General features: G+C 48.5%; 1 protein-coding gene and 1 non-coding gene across 2 annotated transcripts in view; both read left to right on the top strand.

Moving 5' to 3' along the window:
• Positions 1–3,403: 3,403 nt before the first annotated feature.
• The window catches only part of LOC119950111 (solute carrier family 22 member 4-like), a 77,990-nt gene continuing 56,771 nt past the window's right edge, over positions 3,404–24,622 (top strand). The window contains exon 1 of the mRNA XM_038772108.1: positions 3,404–3,800. Within this exon, the coding sequence (XP_038628036.1) occupies positions 3,408–3,800 (393 nt within the window). The 5' untranslated portion in view covers positions 3,404–3,407. The remainder of the gene's footprint in view (positions 3,801–24,622) is intronic.
• On the top strand, positions 18,673–18,809 carry LOC119920000. Its single transcript, XR_005447772.1, has one exon. It is a non-coding gene; the product is annotated as a small nucleolar RNA SNORA7 (small nucleolar RNA).

The following is a 24,622-nucleotide window of genomic DNA, read 5'->3' as shown; positions in this document are numbered from 1 at the left end:
CAGAATTAGAAGACCTGTTCCCTGCCCATAATGAGTTTACAATCCCAGAGTCAGATGTGGCTTCAAGGGCCAGAGCAGAGCAGGCAGCATGGCCTAATGGGTAGAGCTCGGGCCTGGGAGTCAGAAGCACCTGGGTTCTAATCCCGCTGGCCCTGCTGCTTGTCTGTTGTATGACCTGGGCAAGTCACTTCACTTGTCTGTGCCTCACTTCCCTTATCTGTAAAATGGGGTTTGAGACTGTGAGCCCCATGAGGGACAGGGACTTGTCCAACTCGATTTGCTTGTATCCACCCCAGGGCTTAGTACGGTGCCTGGCACATAGTAAGCGTTTAACAAATACCATTATTATTATTATTATTATTATTATTATCATTATTATTGTTATTGTTATTATTATTATTATTAGCAGGGTCTGGACCACCTAGTTCCCCCCTGGGAGAAACCAACTGTTATATTTTAGTCCTCCCAGACAGTACACAGCTCTGCATACAGTAATCACTCAATAAATGCCATTAACTGAATGATAGCATTGTACTTTCCCAAAGTCTGAGTCCAGGGCTCTGCACACAGTAAGCACTCAAAAAATGTTATTGATTGATTGACTCGGGGGTGCCTGGGGGCCATCAGACCTCCTCGAATGGATGCTCTTATGTACCTGGCCCAGATCTACTGACCTAGGGCTCTGAGTGACCACCCTGGCCCCCTTGGGCTGGGTGAGGGAGGCAAGGTGATGGGAGTTCCTCCTCTTACTGCCTTTCTGGGCCGTGAAGAAGAAATAATAATGATCATGATGGCATTTAAGTACTTACTATGTGTGAAGCACTGTCCAGACCTGAGCCTCAGGCCTAGACCTTATTCCAGTGAAAAGGTTGAAGGAAGGGGCAACCTCAGGGAGGTGACCAGGAGTCACTGATCATAGGAGAGGGCTACTACTTTCCACCTGCCACCTTCCCTCAGCCTCCCCCTCCCCTTCAACATTCAGGCCCCTGTGGGATCGAATCACCCAGATGCCAACTCCCCCAGAGAAGAGCACAGTCACGTTTTTTGAGAAACCCTGACCACCTGCAGACATACCCAGGCATGAAGTCTGTCTACCTGTGACAAGGGGATAGAGAATTTCCTCTGGACATTTTTAAGAAAAAGGGAGTCGGCAATGGACTGCAACTCTCTCTTCATATTTGACAGACGGCAGCTCTTCCCATCTTCAAAGCCCTTCATTTTTTATGGTATTTGTTAAGCACCTGCTATGTGCTAGGCACTATTCTAAGCACTGGGGTAGATCCAAGTCAGTCAGTCAATCTACTGAGCACTTACTGTGTGCAGAGCAGTGTACTAAGTGCTTGGGAGAGTACAGTATAACAATATAACACATTCCCTGCCCACAACAACTTTGTAGTCTAGAGGGAAGCTTACAGTCTACCAACTAATCAGGTTGGACACAGTCCATGTCCCACATGGGGCTCCCAGTTTTAAGCCCCATTTTACAGATGAGGTAACTGAGACACAGAGAAGTTAAGCGACTTGGCCAATATCACACAGCAGACAAGTAGTGGAACAGGGATTAGAACCCGGGTTTGTGGCAGAGCTGGGATTGGAAACCAGATAATTCTGAGATCAGATTTTCTAGATCAATCAATGATATTTATTGGCACTTACTATGTGCAGAGCACTGTACTAAGTGCTCTGGAGAGTATGTTATAACAGAGTTGGTAGACATGTTCCCTGCCCATGATGAGCTAAGTCTAGAAGGGAAGACAATCATTTAAATAAATTACAGATATATACGTAAGAGATGTGGGGCTGAGGGCGGGATGAATAAATGTTACAAATCCAAGTGCAAGGGTGATGCAGAAGGGAGAGGGAGTAGGGAAAATGAGGTTTGTGTGGGATTAATCTTTACTGTCCCCACTTTATGTCCCAGAACTGCCACTTCACCCCTTCTATTTTTTAAATTACTGCCACCCAGAAGGCACCATTGTTTATTTCTCATATACTCTACTACTTCCCTTATCTGTAAAATTTATTTAAGTGTCTGTCGACTGGCTTGGCAGTATACTCCTTGCGGGCAGGGATGGTGTCTTCCAGCTCTTGTTCTCTCCCACGTACTACCTCAGTGCTCTGCACCCTGAAGGTGATGAATAACTGCTATTGATGGATCGACTGATTTGGGGTTGGGTGCACGGAGCGTGGACTCCATTACGGAATCTATGACTCTAATGTTACTTCCTCCACCCCCACTCCTCTCCTCACTCTTTCCCCGGGAGAAAATAGAGGAACAGAGGACAAGGCCCTGCTAAGAGCTCACCTCCTCCAGGAGGCCTTCCCAGACTGAGCCCCTTCCTTCCTCTCCCCCTGTGTGTGTTTCCTTCCCCACAGCATCTGTATATATGTATATATGTTTGTACATATTTATTACTCTATTTATTTATTTATTCTACTTGTACTTATCTATTCTATTTTATTTTGTTAGTATGTTTGGTTTTGTTCTCTGTCTCCCCCTTTTCGACTGTGAGCCCACTGTTGGGTAGGGACTGCCTCTATATGTTGTCAATTTGTACTTCCCAAGCGCTTAGTACAGTGCTGTGCACATAGTAAGCGCTCAATAAATACGATTGATGATGATGATGATGACAGGAAGAGCGAGGAATAGGGAGAGAGGAGGAGCAGGGGAAGGAGCCATGGGGAGGCGTGTCCTCGGGATTGTATGGATGCTAGGAAGCGTGGCCCGGAGGGGGTCGTACTCCCGGAATGGCATAGACGCCCCCACGAGAGGCGTGGACCGGGGGAGGCAAGATCCTTGGGGGCGTGGCCACCGGTGGGCGTGGCCATGGTGCGTGACCCGGAGGAGGGCACCCAGGTGGCCAGCGAGGGGCGTGGTCAGAGGGGGCGTGGCATGCGTGGGCGTGGCATCAGGGGGTGTGGCCTGGGGCAGGCGTGCGCCCGGGATGGCATGGATCCCTGGAGGCGAGGCCAGGGAGGGGCGTGGCCATAAAGGGGCGTGGCTATGGAGGGGCGCGCTCCAATGACTGTGATCCCCAGGGGGTGTAGCCCAGGTCGTGGCCAATGAGGGGCACGCTCCCGACGGGGCGTGGCCTCCCGCGGGGCGTGGCCCGGGGGAGGACTGCCCACCGGGGCGGTATGGGGCGTGGCCACCGGTGGGCGTGGCCCATAGCAGGCGGGCACCCGGGTGGCCAGCTAGGGGCGTGGTCAGAGGGGGCGCGGCCATAGATGGGCGTGGCCGTGAAGGGGGCGCTACAATGAACGTGGCCTTCCAGGGGGCGTGGCCCCCGTGTGGGCGTGGCCCCGCCGAAGCCCCGCCCCCTCCGAGGGTATGCCAGCCGGCTGCTAGGGAAGCGATCGTCGTTCGCGAGCCTTCTTCTCCCGGGGCCCCTCCAGCCGTCACCGGCATGGGGGACTACGACGAGGCCACCGCCTTCCTGGGCGAGTGGGGCCGCTTCCAGCGGCTGGTGTTCTTCCTGCTGAGCGCCAGCATTATCCCCAACGGCTTCAACGGCATGTCGGCCGTGTTCCTGGCGGGGACGCCGGAGCACCGGTGCGCGGTGCCGGCGGCGGCCAACCTGAGCGCGGCGTGGCGGAACCACAGCATCCCGCTGGTGGAGCAGGGCGGGGGCCGGGGGCCCAGCCGCTGCCGTCGCTACCGGCTCGACGCCCTGCGCAACTTCTCCGCCCTGGGGCTGGTGCCCGGCACCGACGTCGACCTGGCCCGGCTGGAGCAGGAGAAGTGCCTGGACGGCTGGGACTACAGCCACGACGTCTACCTGGCCACCGCCGTCACGGAGGTAGGCTGCCTGCGTGCACAGCATCACCTCCTCCGGGAGGCCTTCCCCGACTAAGCCCCCCTTCTTCCTCATCGGAATAGTAATGTTTTGTGTTGTTAATAATAATAATAATAATAATAGTGGCATTTATTAAGCGCTTACTATGTGCAAAGCACTGTTCTAAGCGCTGGTGTCGCGTGGTGATCAAGTTGTCATTCATTCGTTCAATGGTATTTATTGAGCGCTTACTGTGTGCAGAGCACTGTACTAAGGCGCTTGAGATGTAATAATAATAATGGTGGTATTTAAGCGCTTACCATGTGCAAAGTTCTAGGCGCCGGGGGGCATACAAGGTGATCAGGTTGTCCCACTTGGGGCTCACAGTCTTAATCCCCACTTTAAAGATGAGGTAACTGAGGCACGGAGAAGTTAAGTGGCATGCCCAAGGTCACACATCTGACAAGTGGCGGAGCTGGGATTTGGACCCATGACCTCTGACTCCCAAGCCCGCACTCTTTCCACTGAGCCATGCAAGTACAAGTTGGCAACATATAAGACGGTCCCTACCCAACAACGGGCTCACAGTCTAGAAGGGGGGCTCCGGGGGGCTCACAGTCTTCACCCCCGTTTTACAGGTGAGGTAACTGAGGCCCAGAGAAGTGAAGTGACTTGCCCAAAGTCACACAGCTGACAACTGGCAGAAGTGGGATTTGAACCCACAGCCTCCGACTCCACAGCCTGTGCTCTTTCAATCAATCAATCAATCAGTCGTATTTATTGAGTGCTTACTGTGTGCAGAGCACTGTACTAAGCGCTTGGGAAGTACAAGTTGGCAACATAACTTTCTTTCCACTGAGCCACCGTGTTGTCTGTCTCCCCCTTCTAGACTGGGAGCCCGTTGGTGGGTAGGGACTTTATCTGTTGCCGACTTGTACTTCCCAAGCGCTTAGTACAGTGCTCTACACACAGGAATCAATCAATCAATTGTATTTATTGAGCACTTACTGTATGCAGAGCACTGTACTAAGCGCTTGGGAAGTACAAGTTGGCAACATGTAGAGACAGTCCCTACCCAACAGTGGGCTTATACGATATGAATGAATGAATGATGGTGGTAGTTGTTAAGCGCATACACAGAAGCAGGGTTGCCTAGTGGATAGAGCGCGGACCTGGGAGTCAGGAGGTCATGGGACTAATCCCGGCTCCGCCACTTGTCATTTGTGTGGCTTTGGGCAGGTCACTTCACTGGGCCTCAGTTACCTCATCTGGAAAATGGGGGTTAAGACTGTGAGCCCCACGTGGGAAATCTGATTACTTTGTTTCCTCCCAGCGCTTAGAACAGTGCTTCACACATAGTAAGTGCTTAGCAAATGCCATCATTATTATTATTATTATATTATGTGAAGCAGCATGGCCTAGTGGATAGAGCATGGGCCTGGGAGTCTGGAGGTCATGGGTTCTAAGCGCTCAATAAATACGAATGAATGAATGAAGTGACTTGCCCAAAGTCACACAGCTGATAAGTGGCGGAGGCGGGATTAGAACCCAGGACCTCTGACTCCCCAAACCATGCTCTTTCCACTAAGATACACAGCAGCCCCCCCCCCCCCCCCCGCGTTGTCCCAACTCGCTCCCTTTGCTCTAAGCCCCCCTCCCCCGTCCTACAGCACTTGTGTATATATGTACAGATCTATAATTCTATATATTTCTAGTGATGCCTGTTTACTTGTTTGGATGTGTATATATCTATAATTCTATTTAGCCTGTTTCTTGTTTCGATGTCTGTTTCCCCCCCTTTCCTGCCCCTCCCCACCCATACTGTGAACCCGGTTTGGGGAGGGATTGTCTCTTGCTGAATTCTACTTTCCAAGCGTTTAGTACAGCACTCTGTACACAGTAACCGCTCTACAAATACGACTGAATGACTGAGTGGCTTAGTGGAAGGAGCCCTGGCATGGGAGTCAGAGATCGTAGGTTCTATAATCCCGGCTCAGCCACTTATCAGCTGTGTGACTTTGGGCGAGTCGCTTCACTTCTGTGTGTCTCAGTTACTTCATCCGTAAAATGGGGATTGACTGTTAGCCCCATGTGGTTCAACCTGATGACCATGTATCTACCTCAGCGCTTAGAACGGTGCTTGGCACATAGTAAGCACTTAACAACTACCATAATAATAAGAACAAATACCGTAATGATTAGAGATCCCTGGTCTCGGTCTCCCTTGACTGGAGTCCGGCCAGCAGGAAGGAGGGCTTCTCCTGGCAGAGCTTCCTCAGCCGCTGCTGCTGCTCATCCGGCCCATTCACAGGACTTTAAACCTAACGTTAATGGGTTTCTTTCCGGGTGGGTGTGTGCATGTACGCGTGAGTCCCTGCTGCCTGTTAATCCTGCCACTGTAACGGGTTTGTTCAGCGTGGGCATGTGTGTACGTGCCACTTTTTGATCCTGTCACCAGCAGATTGGCTAGGTCTTGTGTGGGTGTGCATATGTACGTGTGGGTGCCTGCCTGCTGCCCTTTAATCCTGCCACGATTTTGGGTTTGCTTAGAGTGTGTATGTGTGTGTGTGTGATACCTATAAATCCTGCCGTTGGTAGTTTTTTTTGAAGTGTGTGTGTGTGTGTGTGTGTGTGTGTGTGTGTGCGCACTCTACCTTTAATATCCAGGTTTCCTTAGGTGGTGTGTGTCTGTATGTTCATGCACAAATATGTTCTGCCTTTAAATCCTGCCACCAATGGGTGGAGTTTTTTTGTTGCTGTTTTTTGGCTTTTGGGTTTTTTTTTTGGTATTTCATCATTGCATAACCAGCCCTTTCCCAAATTCCACACTGTTTCCCACCAGGGCCTCAGCCCAAGACAGGATTGGCAATAACAGGGGCCTTTTCCCAAGGAGTTGGGAAGGGGGAGCTGTTCAGGGGAACCACCTGGGCCCAAGGTATGTTATAGTCCCTCCTCTGTCACTTGTCTGTTGTGTGATCTGGGTAGGGACTGTCTCTATGTGTTGCTGACTTGTACTTCCCAAGCACTTAGTACAGTGCTCTGCACACAGTAAGCGCTCAATAAATGTGATTGAATGAATGAATGATCTTGGGCAAGTCACTTCACTTCTCTTTAACTTCTCTGTCCCTCAGTTACCTCATCTGTGAAATGGGGCTTAAGACTGTGAGTCCCATGTGGGACATAGACTGTGTCCAACCCGATTAGCTTGTATTCATTCACTCAATCGTATTTATTGAGCACCTATTGTGTGCAAAGCACCGAAGTAAGTGCTTGTATCTACCCCAGCCCTTAGAACAGTGCCAGGCACTGAGCCCCTCGCGGGCCAAGGACTGTGTCCAACCCCGTTTGCTTGTATCCACCCCCAGCGCTTAGTACAGTGCCTGGCACAAAGTAAGCACGTAACAAATCCCATAATTATCATTATTATGTGCTAAGCACTGTTCTAAGCACCGGGGTAGATACAAGGTAATGAGGTTGTCCCACGTGGGGCTCACAGTTTTAACCCCCATTTTACAGGTGAAGTCACTGAGGCTCATAGAAGTGAAGTGACTTGCCCAAAGTCACACAGCTGATAAGTGGCGGATGCGGGATTAGAACCCACAACCTCTGACTCCCCTCCCCAGTCACCCAGAAATACACACAGGTGAGGCAACTGTGAGAGACTATGTCTGGAGGTGGATTAGATGGAGTGGGGTCAGATCTCTGTCCTGGGGTGAAAAAGCTTCATGGAGGAATTAGGCCTCACCTTTGAACTCAACACTTCATCTTCCATCCCAGATCCACCTAACTTTTCCATCACAGTTGACCCCACCAACCTTCCGAAATTATCTTCCCTTTACTTTAGCCTTTCATTCATTCATTCATTCATTCATTCATTCATTCATTCAATCGTATTTATTGAGCACTTACTGTGTGCAGAGCACTGTACTAAGGGCTTGGGATGTACAAGTTGGCAACATATAGAGACGGTCCCTACCCAACAATGGGCTCACAGTCTAGAAGAAGGAGACAGACAAAAAACAAAACATGTAGACAGGTGTCAAAATCATCAGAACAAATAGAATTATGGCTATATGCACATCATTAACAAAATAAATAGAATAGTAAATATGTACAAGTAAAATAAATAGAGTAATAAATCTGTACAAATATATACAAGTGCTGTGGGGAGGGGCAGGAGGTAGGGTGGGGGTGATGAAGAGGAGGAGAGGAAAAAGGGGGCTCAGTCTGGGAAGGCCTCCTGGACGAGGTGATCTCTCAGTAGGGCTTTGAAGGGAGAAAGAGAGCTAGCTTGGCGGAGGGAGGGCATTCCAGGCCAGGGGAAGGACGTGGGCCGGGGGTTGATGGTGGGACAGGCGAGAACGAGGTACAGTGAGGAGGTTAGCAGCAGAGGAGCAGAGGGTGCGGGCTGGGCTGTAGAAGGAGAGAAGGGAGGTGAGGTAGGAGGGGGCGAGGTGATGGAGAGCCTTGAAGCCGAGAATGAGGAGTTTTTGCCTGATGCATAGGTTGATTGGTAGCTACTGGAGATTTTTGAGGAGGGGAGTGACATGCCCAGAGCATTTCTGTACAGAGATAATCTGGGCAGCAGAGTGAAGTATAGACTGAAGCAGGGAGAGACAGGAGGATGGGAGATCAGAGAGGAGGCTGATGCAGTAGTCCAGTCGGGATAGGATGAGAGATTGAACCAGCAAGGTAGTGGTTTGGATGGAGAGGAAAGGGCAGTTCTTGGCGATGTTGTGGAGGTGAGACTGGCAGGTTTTGGTGATGGATTGGATGTGTGGGGTGAATGAGAGAGCAGAGTCAAGGATGACACCAAGGTTGCGGGCTTGTGAGATGGGAAGGATGATAGTGCCATCTACAGTGACGGGAAAATCAGGGAAGAGACAGGGTTTGGGAGGGAAGATAAAGAGTTCAGTCTTGGACATATTGAGTTTTAGATGGCGGGCAGACATCCAGCTGAAGATGTCCTGAAGGCAGGAGGAGATGTAAGCCTGGAGGGAGGGAGAGAAAGCAGGGGTGGAGATGTAGATTTGGATGTCATCAGCGTAGAGATGATAGTTGAAGCCGTGGGAGTGAATGAGTTCACCAAGGGAGTGAGTGTAGATAGAGAACAGAAAGGTACCAAGAACTGACCCTTGAGGAACCCCTACATTTAGGGGATGGTTGGGGGGGAGGAGCCCGCAAAGGAGACTGAGAATGAATGGCCAGAGAGATGAGGAGAACCAGGAGAGGACTGAGTCTGTGAAGCCAAGGTTGGATAGTGTTTTGAGGAGAAGGGGGTGATCCACAGTGTCGAAGGCAGCAGAGAGGTCGAGGAGGATTAGGTTAGAATAGGAGCCACTGGATTTGGCAAGAAGGAGGTCATTGGTGACCTTGGAGAGGGCAGCCTTGATTCCTCAATGTCAGTATTCAAACTGTTGCCAAATCCTGTTGAACCTTCCCAGGATCTGCCTCTTCCTCTTCATCCAAATGGCCCCAAACCGGTCCAAGCACGTGGGAGAGTTCAATGCAACAGAGTTAGTAGCTACATTCTCTGCCCACCACAAGCTTACAGTCTTGAGGGGGGAACATAAATTAATATACATAAATAATTTCATATATATAATTCATATGTAGATAAGTGCTGTGGGGTTGAGGGTGGGGTGAATATCTAATGCCCAAAGGTCACAGATCCAAGTGTACAGACAATGCAAAAGGGAGCGTGGGAGTGGGGGAAAAGAAGACTTAATTGGGAAGGCCTTTTGGAGGAGGTGTGAACGTGGAGAGAGGGGTGGTCTGGTGTATATGGAGGGGTGGTCTGGTGTATATGGAGGGGAAGGGAGTGCCAGGGTTGGGGGAGGACCTGAGAAAAAGGCAAGATAGATGAGATTGAGGCACAGTAAACAAGCTGACAGAGGAGCAAAGTGTATGGGCTGGGCTGTAGTAGGCGATCAACTAGGTGAGACAGGAGGGGACAAGCCCATTGAGTGCTTTAAAACCGTTGGTAAGGAGTTTCTGTTTGATGTCGAGATGGATGGGCAACCACTGGAGGTTCTTGTGGTGTGGGAAAACATGGACTGCATGTTTTTGTAGAAAAATGATCTGGGTAGCTGAGGTAGTATGGACTGGAGTTGGGGGAGACAGGAAGGTCAGTGAGGAGACCGATGCAGTAGTCGAAGCGGGATAGAATGAGTGACTGGATCAGGGTAGTAGCAGTTTGGATGGAGAAGGAAGGGTGGATTTTCTCAATTTCACGAAGAATAGGCAACATATAAAAGCTGGGGCAATACCAGATAATCTGTATGAACTCAGCCCCTGTCCCACATGGAACTCACAGTTTAAGGGGGAGAGAAAACAGGTATCGAACCTCCATTTTACAGATGATAAAACTGATGCACAGAGAAGTCAAGTGACTTATCTAAGGATACACAGGAAGCCAGTGGCCGAGCTGGGATTAGAACTCAGGTTCGCTGACTCCCAGGCTCGTGCTCTTTCCACTAAAGCACAATTCGGCTTCAGACACAGACCACTTGGGCTTCACTAACTAACCATTGCCAGGTCCTTCTTACCATTGTTGGAGGGGGGGATTGGGGGTTGTGCCAGAGTCTGCCCTTTAAGCCCCTTTGAGCTCCCTCTGGACCTTCACAGTGTGGACTCATTTGGGTCAGGAGCTGGCTTCCTGAGAGCTCCCTGAACCCTTAAGGGTCTTCATTTGTCTTGCTGCCTCCAAGTTCCTGTCTTCCTTTTTCTTTTCTTTATAATATTTGTTAAGCGCTTACTATGTTCCAGGCACTTTACTAAGCAATAGGATAGATACAACCTGATCAGGGTAGAAACAGTCCCTGTCCCTGGCTCACAGTCTCAATCCTAGTTTTACAGATGAGGTAACTGAGGCCCAGAGAAGTGAAGTGACTTGCCCAAGGTCACACAGCAGACATGTGGTGGAGCTGGAATCAGAACCCAAGTCCTTCTGACTTCCAGGCCTCTGCTCTTGGCTCTAGGCCATGCTGCTTTTTCTTGTCTTGCACCTGTTCCCTCACAGTCTCCTGCTTGACTGTCACGGGTGGGGAGAGTGAGAGCAGGAGGTGGGGGTTGGGAGGAATGGGGGTCTTGCCAGCCCTGGGTCTCCGGCCTTTCTACTCTGCTGGGGATTGGACAGGCGAGGGAAGAGGGGGTCAGGGTGGTGTCACCGTCTGGCTTGCGGACCTCTGGACTGCAGTTTGGACAGCTTCTCTTCTCTTGTTTTCGATGGGAAGGGTCCAGACCCTTTGGCCCAGGGACACATTGGTGCTGACCACTACCACCTCTGTCCAAGCAGCTAGACTGGTGTGTATGAGCCTCCTCTGGCCTCCAGCCTCTCCTCCCTCCCAATGGATACCTCAGCTGCCACCCCAATTATCCCTTTGAAGCATCACCCATATTTTTTTATGGTATTTGTTAAGTACTTACTATGTGCCAGGAACTTTACTAAGAGCTGGAGGAGATACATGGTAACCAGGTTGGACATAGTCCATGTCCCTTATGGGGCTCACAATCTTAATCCCCATTTTACAGATGAGGTAACTGAAGAACAGAGAAGTGAAGTGACTTGCCCACAGTCACACAGCAGACATGTGGCAGAGCTGGGATTAGAAACAAGGTCCTTCGGGCTTCCAGGCCCATGCTCTGTCCACTAGGGCATGCAGCTTCTCACAGTTTTAGAGCAGCCGTCTCCTCAAATCACACCCCAGGCTTCCCATTTCCCTCCACATCAAATGGAATTACCACGTTAATACAATCACTCATCCTATCCCACCTGGATTACTGCATCAGCCTCCTTACTGACCACCCAGCCACTTGTCTCTCCTCACTCCAGTTCATACTTCATCATCAATCGTATTTATTGAGCGCTTACTATGTGCAGAGCACTGTACTAAGCACTTGGGAAGTACAAATTAAATTACTTCACTCTGCCGCCCAGATCATTTTTCTACAAAAACACTCAGGACATGTTTCTCCACTCCTCAAGAAGCACCAGTGGTTGCCCATCCACCTCCACATCAAATAAAAACTCCTCACCATTGACTTAAAAGCACTCAATCACCTTGCTACTCTTCTACTTCAACCCAGCCCTCACACTTCGCTCCTGTAGTGCTAACCTTCTCACTGTGCCCCCATCTCACCCATCTTGCTGCTGACCCCTTGTCCGTGTCCTGGCCTGAAATGCCCTCCCTCCTCAAATCCGATAGTTACTGTCCCCTGCTTCAAAGCCTTACTGAGGGCCAAGAGGGCTTCCTGACTAAGCCCCCACCTCCCGTTTCCTCTTCTCCCACTCCCTTCTGTGTCACCCTGACTTGCTATCTTTGTTCATCCCCCCTCCCAGACCCTCAGTACTTATGTACATAACTGTAATTTATTTATTTATATTAATGTCAGTCTCTTCCTCTAGACTGTAAGCTTGTTGTGGGCAGGGAATGTGCCTGTTCATTGTTATATTGTACTCTCCTATCTCACCCCCATTTAGACAGTGAGCACTTATGTGATTCCTAGGGGAAAGTAAACTTTGTTTTAGCTCCTGTGTTTAACAAATCTATCTTATCACCCCAAGACACCTTGCAAGTCGTTGAACCAACCCAACAGTCATCTCTAGCACTTATATATTTATTAACACCCACCCCCTGCCTTGCGCATACATGCATGTTCAATTGTGCCTTCAATTATTTATTCTGACTCCACTATTTTTCGTGTCCATCTTCCCACGTCAAGAGCATGAGCTCCTGAAGGACAGGGAATGTGTCTGGCTTGGGCTTCTGTTTATTTTCCCAAGCTCTTAGTGCAATGTGTTGCAGCTAGCAGTTGCTCAGTTGAATGCCGTTTCCGCTTCTTCTAGTCTCTTTTCATGGAGGGGGTCAATTCAGTAAACCATCATCGTCCCTCCCTTTCCTCAACCCTTCTTCCTCCTTCCTACTCTCCCATACCTAAGAAGGCATACCTAAGGGGTACTGAAAGGCAGATTTGCTCATGCCTTTTATGCATCTCAGCTTTCATTTAACAACTTGAGAAGCAGCATAGCTTAGCGGGAGTCAGAAGACGAGGGTTCTAATCCAGACCACGCCACTTGTCTGCTGTGTGACCCTGGGCAAGTCACTTCACTTCTCTAGGCCTCCATTTCCTTATAAGAAAATATGAACAAATCAGAAGGGTATGCTGGAGAGAGATTTGTGTCCTTTTCTTTGCATAGAAGAAATATGTCTGTATCCGTATTCCCTAAAATCCCATTGACTCTTTTGCTATTAACATGGAACTCACATTACTCTATTGCCTCCTTGTGGTCTCTAGAGTTACTGATGAAGGTAAGATTGGGGCTAAAGAAGTACTTTTGAGCAGCACTGATTGATTTATTGCTTGATTGACTGATGGATTGACTGCACCAGGCCTACAGTGTTCCCAGGAAGCAGATGAACTGTGGCTCAGGAGGGAACAATGAGTGAGTGGGAAAGGAAGGGGTGTCCAACCTACCAGGAGCCCTTCTGAATGCCATTCATTCATTTAATTATATTTATTGAGTGCTTGCAGTGTACAGAGCACTGTACTAAGTGGTTGGGCGAGTACAATACAGCAATAACAGACATATTCCCTGCCCACAATGAGCTTGCAGTCTAGATGGGAGGAGACAGATATACAAATAAATAAATTACAGATATTTATAAGTGCTGTGGGGCCAGAAGGGGAGAAGAGCTAAGAGAACAAGTCAGGGTGATCCAGAAGGGAGTGGGAGATGAAGAAAGGGGGAGCTAAGTCTGGGAAGGCCTCGTGGATTACCAGCTGACTGAGAACCAAGTCCGAGCATCCCAGCTTTAGCTAAAAATGGGGTCACACCAATCAGACCTACTTGTAGCTTCCCCAGAAGGTAAGTCCCTTCACTTCTCTGTACCTCAGTTACCTCATCTGTAAAATGGGGATTAAGACTGTGAGCCCCATGTGAGACATGGACTATGTCCAGCCTCATTAGCTTGTCTACCCCAGTGCTTAGTACAGTGCCTGACACATAGTAAATGCTTAACAAATGCCTTAAAAAAGTCAAATGAGTAAAGGAAATTCAGCATGGCCTAGTGGAAAGCGCCCATGCCTGAGAGTCCGAGGACATGGGTTCTAATCCCAGCTCTGCCACGTGTCTGTTGTGTGACCTTGGGCAAGTCACTTCATTTTTCTGTGCCTCAGTTACCTTATCTGTAAAATGGGTATCAAGACTGATGATCATGATGATTGTGAAATTTAAGCGCTTACTATGTGCCAACCACTGTACTAAGCGCTGAGGTGGATAAAAGCAAATTGGGTTGGATGCAGTCCCTGTCCCTCATGGGGCTCCCAGTCTCAATCCCCATTTTACAGATGAGGTATCTGAGGCACAGAAGAAGTGAAGTGACTTGCCCAAGGTCACACAGCAGACATGTGGTGGAGCTGGGATTAGAACCCATGACCTTCTTACTTCCAGGCCTGAGCTCTAGCCACTATGCTACGTGGGACATAATCCAACCTAATTACCTCATATCTACCCCCATGCTTAACAAATACCATGATTGTTAATTATTATTATTATTAAAGGGGCTGTGCCCTTTAAGTGCCTGGTCAGGGGCTCACTGGCGGTCATATTGACAGAGCTGGGACGCTCAGCTGTAACTGCAGATGGCACATCGGAGAGCAGTCGGAGCAGTGCAGAAGGAAAATAATCACTGAAATCTTCTCTGTTGTTGGCAACTTCCTGAAGCCACCCCCAGCCCAGAGCATCTCAGCAGGGAAGGAAGGCCAAGAGGAAGAATCCATTTGCAGGGGAGGATTGGCAAGGACCATCCAGCTCAGTCTGAAGGCCAATTGGTTCAGTTGGATGCCAGCCAGAGGCTGCCACGAAGACACAGGGCCTGCTGTGGGCATATCAGTCGATTGATTGATGGCTGCTACAGCCAGGCCTCTAGAAGTTTGCAGATTCCAACACTCAGAACAAAGGCAGCCCAGAAACACCGGTGGCAACCCCAAGGCCACTACCAGAGCAGCATGGCCTAGTGGAAAGAGCACAGACCCGGGGCTTGCTTCCTTTATTCATCCCCCCGGCCCCGCCACAGCCCTATACTACTTATGTACCTGTCTGTAATTTCTGTATTTATATTCATGTCTGTTTCTCGCTGTAAGCTGTAAGCTCTTTGTGGGCAGGGAATGTGTCTACCAACTCTGTTGTAATATCCCAAGTGTGGAGAAGCAGCGTGGCTTAGTCAAAAGAGCCCGGGCTTGGGAATCAGAGGTCATGGGTTCTAATGCTGACTCTGCCACTTATCAGCTGTGTGACTTTGGGCAAGTCACTTCACTTCTCTTTGCCTCAATTACCTTATCCATAAAATGGGGTTTAAGACTGTGAGCTCCACATGGGACAGTCTCATTACCCTGTATCTACCCCAACGCTTAAAACAGTGCTTGGCACATAGTAAGCACTTAAGAATTACCATCCTTATTATTACTATTATTATTACAGTGCTCTGTACATAGTAAGTGCTCAATAAATATAGTTGAATGAATGAATGAGTCAGAAGACCTGCGTGGGGTCTAATCCCTGCTCTGCCCCTTGCCTGCTGTGTGACCCTTGGGCAAATCACTTCACTTCTGTGCCTGTTACCTCATCTGCAAAATAGGAATGAAATCCTCCCCCCGCCTTACTTAGACCGTGAACCCCGTGTGGGACTGTGTCTGATTACTGATAATCTTGTATTTACCCCAGTGCTTAGTACAGTGTGTGGTGCCTAGTAAATGCAAATTATAGTTGAACTTGACAGTCATGTTATCTGGAAACCAGAGACCTCGGTTTGGAGTCCCAGTTCTACCACCAGCCTGCTCTGTGACTGGGGCGGGGTACAAGTTACAACTTCTCTGTGCTTCGGTATCCTCATCTTTGAAATGGGGCAGTAGTAGCTGCCTTCCTACTTACCTCACAGGCTCGTTGAGAGGGCAGAAATGTTGGGTAGTATGGGCAGAACTTCTTCTTCAGGAAGGAACTGATTGTAGTGCTAGGGGTTGCAGACCGCTTGGGGAATGAGTGCTATTCAAGAATCAAGGTGGTACTATTATAATCAGCGATGGTATTTATCGAGGGCTTACTGTATGCTGAGGACTATACTAAGCATTTGGGAGACTATTATACAACAGAGTTAGTAGCCACGTTCCCTACCCATGAGGATCTGATGACCAATAAGGGGACTGAGAATTGAATGAGACTGTTTGTAGCTGAGCAGGGCATCCAAAGCAATCAATAGATCAATCAATCAATGGTATTTATTGAGCACTTACTGTGTGCAGAGCATTATAATAAGCGCTTGGGAGAGTACAATGCAACAGAATTAGCAGACATGTCCCCTGCCTGTAACAGGCTTAGGTGATGTTCTACTGGGTATAATGGACATAAAAAGTAATCTACTCCTGCGCTTAGCACAGTGGCTGGCACATAGTAAAGGTTTAACAAATACCATAAAAAAAGAAGGTACAGGCAATCAAACAGTCGTATTTATTGAGCAGTGTGCAGACCACTGTACTAAGCACCTGGGAAAGTACAGTATGAAAATAAACAGACACATTCCCTGTCCACAAGGAACTTACATTCTAGAGCAGGACACAGACATTAATATAAGTAAAGAGATTACTGGAGGCAATAGGACTAGTGTCCTTGTGCTAGAGACATAACGGGGTATGTGGTGGGGCTTGTTGAACAGCCTGAAGGGGAAATCAGCTCTTTTCTTGCAATGAGTCAGTAAACTGTTCCTGGAAGAGGTGGAAGAAGTTTTGAGAACTGATTTTTCATCTCTTTTCTGTCCCATAGCATGTTTTTTGTTTGGATTTTTTTTACTGCTATAAGCGAATAACATTCACTCAATTAAATTTCATTTGGCGTGGGCTGTGAATTCTTGTACGTAGAAGCACATCATCTTGACTACTGGTTCTAATCTTAATGTGATTTCAAAGAAAAGGTCACATCCACTTAATCATGCAAGTCTTCTCCCACAGGGCCTTGCCAGTAACCTTTTACACTCATTTTTGGCCAAGCCTCCACATTAGCCTTTCCCAAGTAAGCTCCTGAAAAAATAAAAGGTGGAAAGTTTTTTGTTTTTTTCTTTTTTGTTTTTCATGATATTTGTTAAATGCTTACTATGTGCCAGGCACTATATTAAACACTGGGGTAGTTAAAAACTAATCAGGTTGAGCACAGTCCCTGTCCCACAAGGGACTCACAGTCTTAATCGCCACCTTACAGATGAGCTCACTGAGGCCCAGAGAAGTGAAGTGACTTGTGAAAAGTCACACAGCAGACAAGTGACAGAGCTAGGATTAGAACCCAGGGCCTTCTGACTCCCAGGCCTGTGCTATAGCCAAACATACTGCTTTTCAACCATATCTCTCACCATAAGGGGAAGTAGCTTGTGTGAAAACACTAGCAAATTTTTTTTAATTTCCACTTTTACTGTTTGTTCATGAATGCAGTAACTGCCCTGTTTGACCAGTAAGATGGACAGCAGAGGGGTTCTGTGTGGTTTTTCCCCAAGACACACTGCATGGCAGCATTAGAGAGGAGAAATCAGAGTGGATTCCTAATTTATTATTTAGCTCTCTAAGCTGCTTTGCTCTTTGAGGAGCTGAAGTGAACTGCTCCTAAACCCCCACAGTCCCCTCTGGGGACTTCCTTAGAAAGGTAATTTGTAGGAAACCCTCAGCCGTGGGTTGAACACGCATAGCCGTGCTATGCGGAGGATGCCACAGACACTGCCAAACTTTTTTTCCCACCCGTGGCGAGACAGCACGTCCCCTGTCCCTGTTGCAGGGAGCAGCGGAGAAGAGAGCAGGGCTGCAGTGTGCTCCTGCTGCAGGGGGGTGGAGAACAGTGGTGTAACAGGGGAAAGTTGAAGTAGAGCAGCGCTGTAACAACCTTGCTTCAGGGGATTGTTGGGGAGAGCAGTGCTACGAGTGAGCAGAGAAAAGGCTGTGAAAGCCCAAGGGCCTTTACTGATCAGGCCAAAGATCCGCCCAGCCCAGCCTCTGTCTCTGCATGTCCCAGCAGGAAGTTTGAAGGAACAGTGTGATTGATGGATTGTTTGGTTGTGACAGTTATCCTCTGAACCTTTGATCCTAATGTTTAGTGATGGACCAGCTCATCTTCCTCACTTTCCCTCTTATAATAATAAATAATAATAATAATAATAATAATAATGGCATTTATTAAACGCTATGTGCAAAGCACTGTTCTAAGCACTGGGAAGGATACAAGGTGATTAGGTTGTCCCATGGGGGGCTCACAGTCTTAACCCCCATTTTACAGATGAGGGAACTGAGGCACAGAGAAGTTAAGTGACTTGCCCAAAGTCACACTGGGCCTCTCTAAACCCCATTTAGAGAGGGTTTAGGGGTTCATTTATTCATTCACTCATATTTATTGAGCACTTACTGTGTGCAGAGCACTGTACTAAGCTCCTGGGACAGTACAGTATAACGATAGACACGTTCCCCGCCCCCACCAAGCGCTGGGAATGAATGCAAGTTCCTGCCCCCAAGGGGCTCACAATCTCAGAATTAAAGGAAGAAGAGGGAGAGGACACACGTAAGGAAAGATTGGAATAATAAAAAGTGTCCCGTAACAGGGCTTTGGAAAAATACAAGCTTCAAATCCAAAGCTTCATTATTGTTCCCAAGGGATCTCACCCCCCTTCTCTTCTCTGGGGTAGGTGGGGGAAGGGTGCTGGAGCCAGAGAAGGACTTCTGGCACTCCCTAGGACTTTTACGAGCTCAGTGATGTCAGTCGATGGTATTAATTGAGTACTTAGTATGGAGCACTGTACTGAGAGCTTGGAAGAGTGGTGAAGACAGTCTAGCAGGGAGACAGACATTAAGATAACCTACAAATAAGGAACCCCTCTCAGGGTTGCACCTGGAGAGTTCCCAGTACTCTACCAGTCTCCACTACAGAGGGAGAGTCAAACAGAGGCCTACTCACTCCATTTCTAGCTAGGGCAGTGGCTAGTGAGTGGAAGGCAATCTGCTACAAGTAAAAACTCACCTGTGCTGGGTGCAGAGGCATGGAGAGAATCAAGGGCAAAGACTCAAGTTTACTGCACAGAAGGAAGCAATGGTAAACCACTTCCATATTTTTACCAAGAAAACTCTCTGGATCCACTACCAGAATGATTGCAGATGGAGGTGCGGCATTCTGGGAGAAGGTTGGCATTAGTGGAGCGATGTGTGCAGGCTGGGTTGTAGTAATATAGTAGTGAGGTGAGGTGGGAAGGGGGAAAGGTGATTGAGTGCTCTAAAGCCAAAAGAGAGAAGTTTCTATTTGACGCGTAGGTGGATGGGGAACCACTGAAGGCTCTTGAGGAGAGGGGAGACATCTTGTCATCTGCCACTGAAAAGCCAAACAAAAGGAGCCACAGTTCAAGTCACCTATCACCCCTTCTCCAGGCTGTGATTCCTGGGGCAGACGAAGGCCCAGCACAAGAGTGGGGTCAGGCTCCCTGCCCTGGGCCCAGTCAGATCCAGACATGGGGCCCATCCCCTTCCTTTAGCTCTTGTGTAGCCCCAGGGTGGATATGGGGGCCAGGTACCCTATGGCGGCTTGGCAACTGTGGAGCCAGGATCATCGCTGAGGGGGCAAAAGTCGCGCCAACACTGCAGTAAATAAAAGGGAGCAAGGCACTTGCCAGTTCCTTGGATTCTTGCAGACAGCCAAACCCATTCCAGCCCTTAAGAGGCCTTTCGGGGGCTTGACTGGCCAGCAAATATCCACTTGGACTGACTGCATCCATCAAACGAAGCCAACAGTGGTCACAGTCCCCCTTCTCTCTCTATGTGGTTAATGCATCCAGGATTCCAAGGAAGAGTGGGCCAAACAGGTCCTAGCTTGGGCTCTTCCCCAACCCCACGGCTTGGAGGGATTCGAGCTCTTGCCCTTGCACCTTTGCCCCTGGTCCTGGGGGCAGGGGAGAAGGGCCCAGCCCAACCATAAAACAGAGCATTAATGACTCACAGGCAAATCCCCTCTAAATTGCTGTTTGGCAGTGGTGGGTGGCAGGGCCATCTCTTGGTGTCTCAAGGACTTTGCCCCCTGGTATGGGATTTAGACCCCGGGGCACCCTTTGGTCTGTCTGCCCCCCTGCTCATGAAGACTCAGAGTTGCCAGTTAATCAGTAATTGAAGAGAAAGTCTTGGAGCATCCTGTTCATTCTGTCCGAGCTGGGCCCGGAAGATTGGGGGTGGAGCTGTAGCTGGGCCTGGGGGTTGGATTGAGGCTGGCAGTTTGGGGTAGGGCTGGGTTGAGGCTAGTCTGGCAAACTAGGTGACCACTGTAGAAGCAGGCCCAGCATTATGGGGCACCCAGGAGTGGCCACTGGGGTATTTCCTGGGCCAACATCGAGAAAATAAAGCTAGAGGCAGAGGCCAAAAGAGGAGGCAGAATCACAGAGTCAGAAAGTGTGATTTTTTTTTTTTTTCCAGAGACAGGCTGGGGGAAATGGGCAGGACACGTCAAAGGCCGCAGCTTCAAATCCAAAGGCAGGAAATGGAGGTCTCAGTGTTAGCCTGGGGCTCCTGGAACTGTTTCATTTAAGGCTCTTGCCTCCACAGTTTGTAGGCATATTTCGCTTCAAGGGAATAGTTAGAAAATGAGGAGTGCAGTATTTGTGTGTAATCACGTGGAGGTGTTTTCTTTCAAGCTCCTGTTTGGGTCTGGAACCATTCCTGTATTCAAAAGTAAAATTCTTTTCCTTTTGAGAGAAAAAAATGGTTCAAGGCAACAGCCAAAATCCCTCCAGAATTCAGCTGGGGAGGGTAGTTTGGTGTTTATTCAGAAAGTTTGGGAGCACCAAGTCCCACACACTGCCTAATCAAGAAAAATCAAATGCAGCATCTCCAAAAAAAAAAAGTAACATTAATGGTCAGTGCTTACCCCCTCAGACTACCTAAAATAACCTATTGTCAAGCTGTACCTCCAGTAAGGGAGACAATAAATGGGTATTAGGTTATCAGATGCCTGTTTTACAAATGAGGAAATTGAGACCCTCAGAGGATAAGTAATTTGCCCGTGGTCACACAGCAGGTTAGGGCCAGAGGTAGAATTGAAACCCAGATTCCAGAATCCTGGGCTCCTACTCTTTTCACTTGGCTACTCTGCCTTCCTAAGGCTTATCATCAACCAGCTTCTTCAGATCTCTTGGTCCACAAGAGGCTTTGTCTTGGGTCTTTTCCCTCCTGCCCCACCCCTGCCACCATTTCGTGCCTTCCCCATTACAAGAGGAAGGGTTTGGTCCAAGGATCCAGCGGGGAAGACTTCACCTCCAGAATTTGGTCCTTCAGGTTTATTTTCTCAGGATTATCTGAGTAAAAAAATTCTGGTACCTAGATCCAGTCCGGAGGTTCCAGAATTCTGTGGGTCCCACATTCCATTTGTGCCGGGATTCCGTAAACTTGCCTAAGAATTGTGTGAACTCCCTTGTCGTTCCCCAGAACATTTTAGCAGTGACTCTTCTTTCATTCCTTCCTTTGAGTTCCTTTGAAAAGGACTCCCTCCACTGGGGAAGGCAACAAGACCCATTCAGTCAAATGTGAAGAGCTCCAGGCTCAGTCAAGAGACCTGAGTGCTAGTTCCAGCTGGGCCCTGATACCTCAGTTAAGTAATAATAATGATGATGGTATTTGTTAAGTGCTTACTATGTCCCAAGCATTGTTCTAAGCACTGGGGTAGATACAAGGCTATCAGGTTAGATTCATTTATTCAATCGCATTTATTAAGTGCTTACTGTGTGCAGAGCACTGTACTAAGCGCTTGGGAGAGTACATACAAAAATAAACAGACACATTCACTGCCCACAATGAGTTTACAGTTTAGAGCTGGGAAGACAGATAATAAGTGCATAACAAAGACCATTTAAAAAAAATGTGGGGGGCAGGGGGCTCACTGCAGTTAGATGCAATACCTGTCCCAGGTGGGGCTCACAGTTGTAATTGCCATTTTACAGATGAGGTAATGAAGGCACAGAGAAGTGAAGTGACTTGCCCAAGGTCACACAGCAGACAGGTGGTGGAGCCGGGATTAGAACCAGGTCCTTCTGACAAGTCACTCTATACCTCGGTTTTCTTATCTGAAAATGGAATATAATCCCACCCACCACACCTGATCAGTCAATCAGTATTTATTGAGTGCTTATAGGGATTTTGTGAGGATAAGATGAGGCCATATGAAAGTGCTTTGGAAATCTAACAATAGGATCAAATTCAAGGTATTATTGCTGTTTATAGTTCAGGTCTCTTGAAGCACTTTCCTCCCAATCTCTGCCCAGACTTGTAGGCTGGTGAACTGTGGTGATCACAGTTCAGGGGGAGGCAGGGGAACCAGAGGAGTTGTGGATATGTGCCCCCTGAGCCTCAATGGCGAAGCTTAGGAGCATCACTGCAAGACCTGGCCCAACATTCATTCTGCACACCCAAGTAAAAGTCTGTTTGAGTAAGCAAATCATCACCAAGACTCTTTGGCTGAAGCCCTCTCTGAATAGTCACCTCACCCCACTCCCCAACCACCCTCCTGTCTTGCAGCTCCCCTAAGATGGCACTGCTTTCCTCCTGACGACTCTGAAGTCACTCCAAAGGGAGGAATAAAGGGCTTGTTTATTTTCTCTGGGGAAGAGTGACTTTGGCTGCCCGTTTGATTCCAGGCTGAGACATGGAGACGGCTCCTTGAGGAAGTTCGATGATTTGTGTAGTCCCTGACACTCACTTCCCACCACAGAATGTCAATGTGCTTTGTTCGGAAGACACTGGGGAGGGACAAGGAAAATGGAGTGCTGCATTGATGGATGGATGGAGCAATGACATGGGTGTTTTTAAGACCACTTAGTCTTTGCAGAGGAACACACTGTATGATTTATGTTCCGTTCGCTGCCCGGCACCCCTAGGCTCTGACCAGTGTCCCTCGGTGGCCAATGACAGAAATCCTTTTCCTTGCTTTCTTCCAACTGGCAGTCAGAAGATAAAATAACGATGATATTCATTAAGCCTCCTTGCTGACCTCCCTGCCTCCTGTCTCCCCACTCCAGTCTATACTCCATTCTGCTGCCCAAATCATTTTCCTTCAAAAATGTTCAGACCGTGTTTCCCCACTCCTCAAGAAACTCCAGTGGTTGCCCATCCATCTCCGCATCAAACACAAATTCCTCACCATTGTCTTTAAAGCACTTAATCACCTAGGCCCCTCCTACTCACCTCACTACTCTCATACTACAACCCAGCCCACACACTTAGTTCCTGTAATGCTAACCTTGTCCCTGTGCATCGATCTTGCCACCGACCTCTTGCCCCCATCCTACCTCTGTCCTGGAACTCCCTCCCTCTTCTTATCAGACAGATAATTGCACTCCCCACTTCAAAGCCTTACTGAAGGCACATTTCCTCCAGGAAGCCTTCCCTGACCAAGCCCTCCTCTCCTCTTCTCCTACTCCCTTCTGCATCGCTCTTACTTCACCTTTATTCATCCTCCCTTCCATCCCCACAGCACATATGTATGTGTCTGTAATTATTTATTTAGATTAATGTGTGTCTTCCCCTCTAGAATGTGAGCTCATTGTGGGCAGGGAATGTGTCTGTTGTTACATTGTACTCTCCCAAGTGCTTAGTACAGTGCTTCACACACAATAAGTGCTCAATAAATAAGATTAAATAAATGAAGTACTTACTATGGGTTGCGCACAGTGCCCAGCAATGAGGTAGATATAAGATAATCAGATCAGACACGGTCCCTGTCCCACCGAGGCTCACTATCTAAGAGTTGGGGTGAGGAGGTATAGTAATAAAAATTATAATAATAATTGTGGCATTTGTTAAGTGCTTACTATTTGCCAAGCACTGTACTAACTGCTGTAGTAGATACTACTACAGGTAGTATCTACTGATCAGGTCCCACATGGGTGTCTCAGTTTAAGGGGGAGGTATTGAACCAGTATTGAAAACCTATTTTGCAGGGAACTAAGGCCTAGAGAAGTGAATTGACTTGCCCAGTGTCACACAGCAGACATCTAGTGGAGCCAGGATTAGAACCCAGGACCTCTGGCTCCCAGGCCTGTGCTCTTTCTATTAAGCCACACTGCTTCCATTCCTGAAGCATCACTGGACAATGGGCTCCTGCTGTCAAAACCCTCCCCTGTATCCCTCCACATCTATCAGAAACTCCTCACAGTCAGCTGGTCTCAAGACTCAACTTGCCCAGCGTACATATATGTTTTTCTCACCCGTTACTTCCCAAGATGCTGCCTTTAACCTGCTAACTATACCTGGTTCTCATCACCTAGTGGAAAGAGCTCGGGTCTGGGAGTCAGAGGACCTGGGTTCTAACCTTGGCTCTGCCACTTGTTTGCCTTGTGACCTTAGGCAAGTCACTTAGCTTTCCTGTGCCTCAGTTTCCTCATCTGTAAAATAGGGATTAAATCCTACTCCCTCCTATTTAGACTGTGAGCCCCTATACTCAGGTTGGATACAGTCCCTGTCCATCATGGGGCTCACAGTCATAATCTCCATATTACAGATGAACTAACTGAGGCACAGAGAAATTCATTCATTCATATTTATTGAGCGCTTACTATGTTCAGAGTACTGTACTAAGCATTTGAGAAGTACAAGTCGGCAACATATAGAGACGGTCCCTACCCAAAACAGGCTCACAGTTAAGTGACTTGCCTATGGTCTCACAGCAGACAAGTGGCAGAGCTGGCATTAGAACCCAGGTCCTTCTGACTCCCAGGCCTGGGCTCGATCCACTAGACCATGCTGCTCCTCTGGAGAAGATGTGATTTCGGAAGAGTCGTGAAGGCGAGGAGTGC

This window comes from Tachyglossus aculeatus, chromosome X1 (genome assembly GCF_015852505.1).
Source record: "Tachyglossus aculeatus isolate mTacAcu1 chromosome X1, mTacAcu1.pri, whole genome shotgun sequence".
NCBI lineage: Eukaryota > Metazoa > Chordata > Mammalia > Monotremata > Tachyglossidae > Tachyglossus > Tachyglossus aculeatus.
The sequence above is the reverse complement of the archived record's forward strand: the minus strand, read 5'-3'. Positions and strand labels throughout refer to the sequence as shown.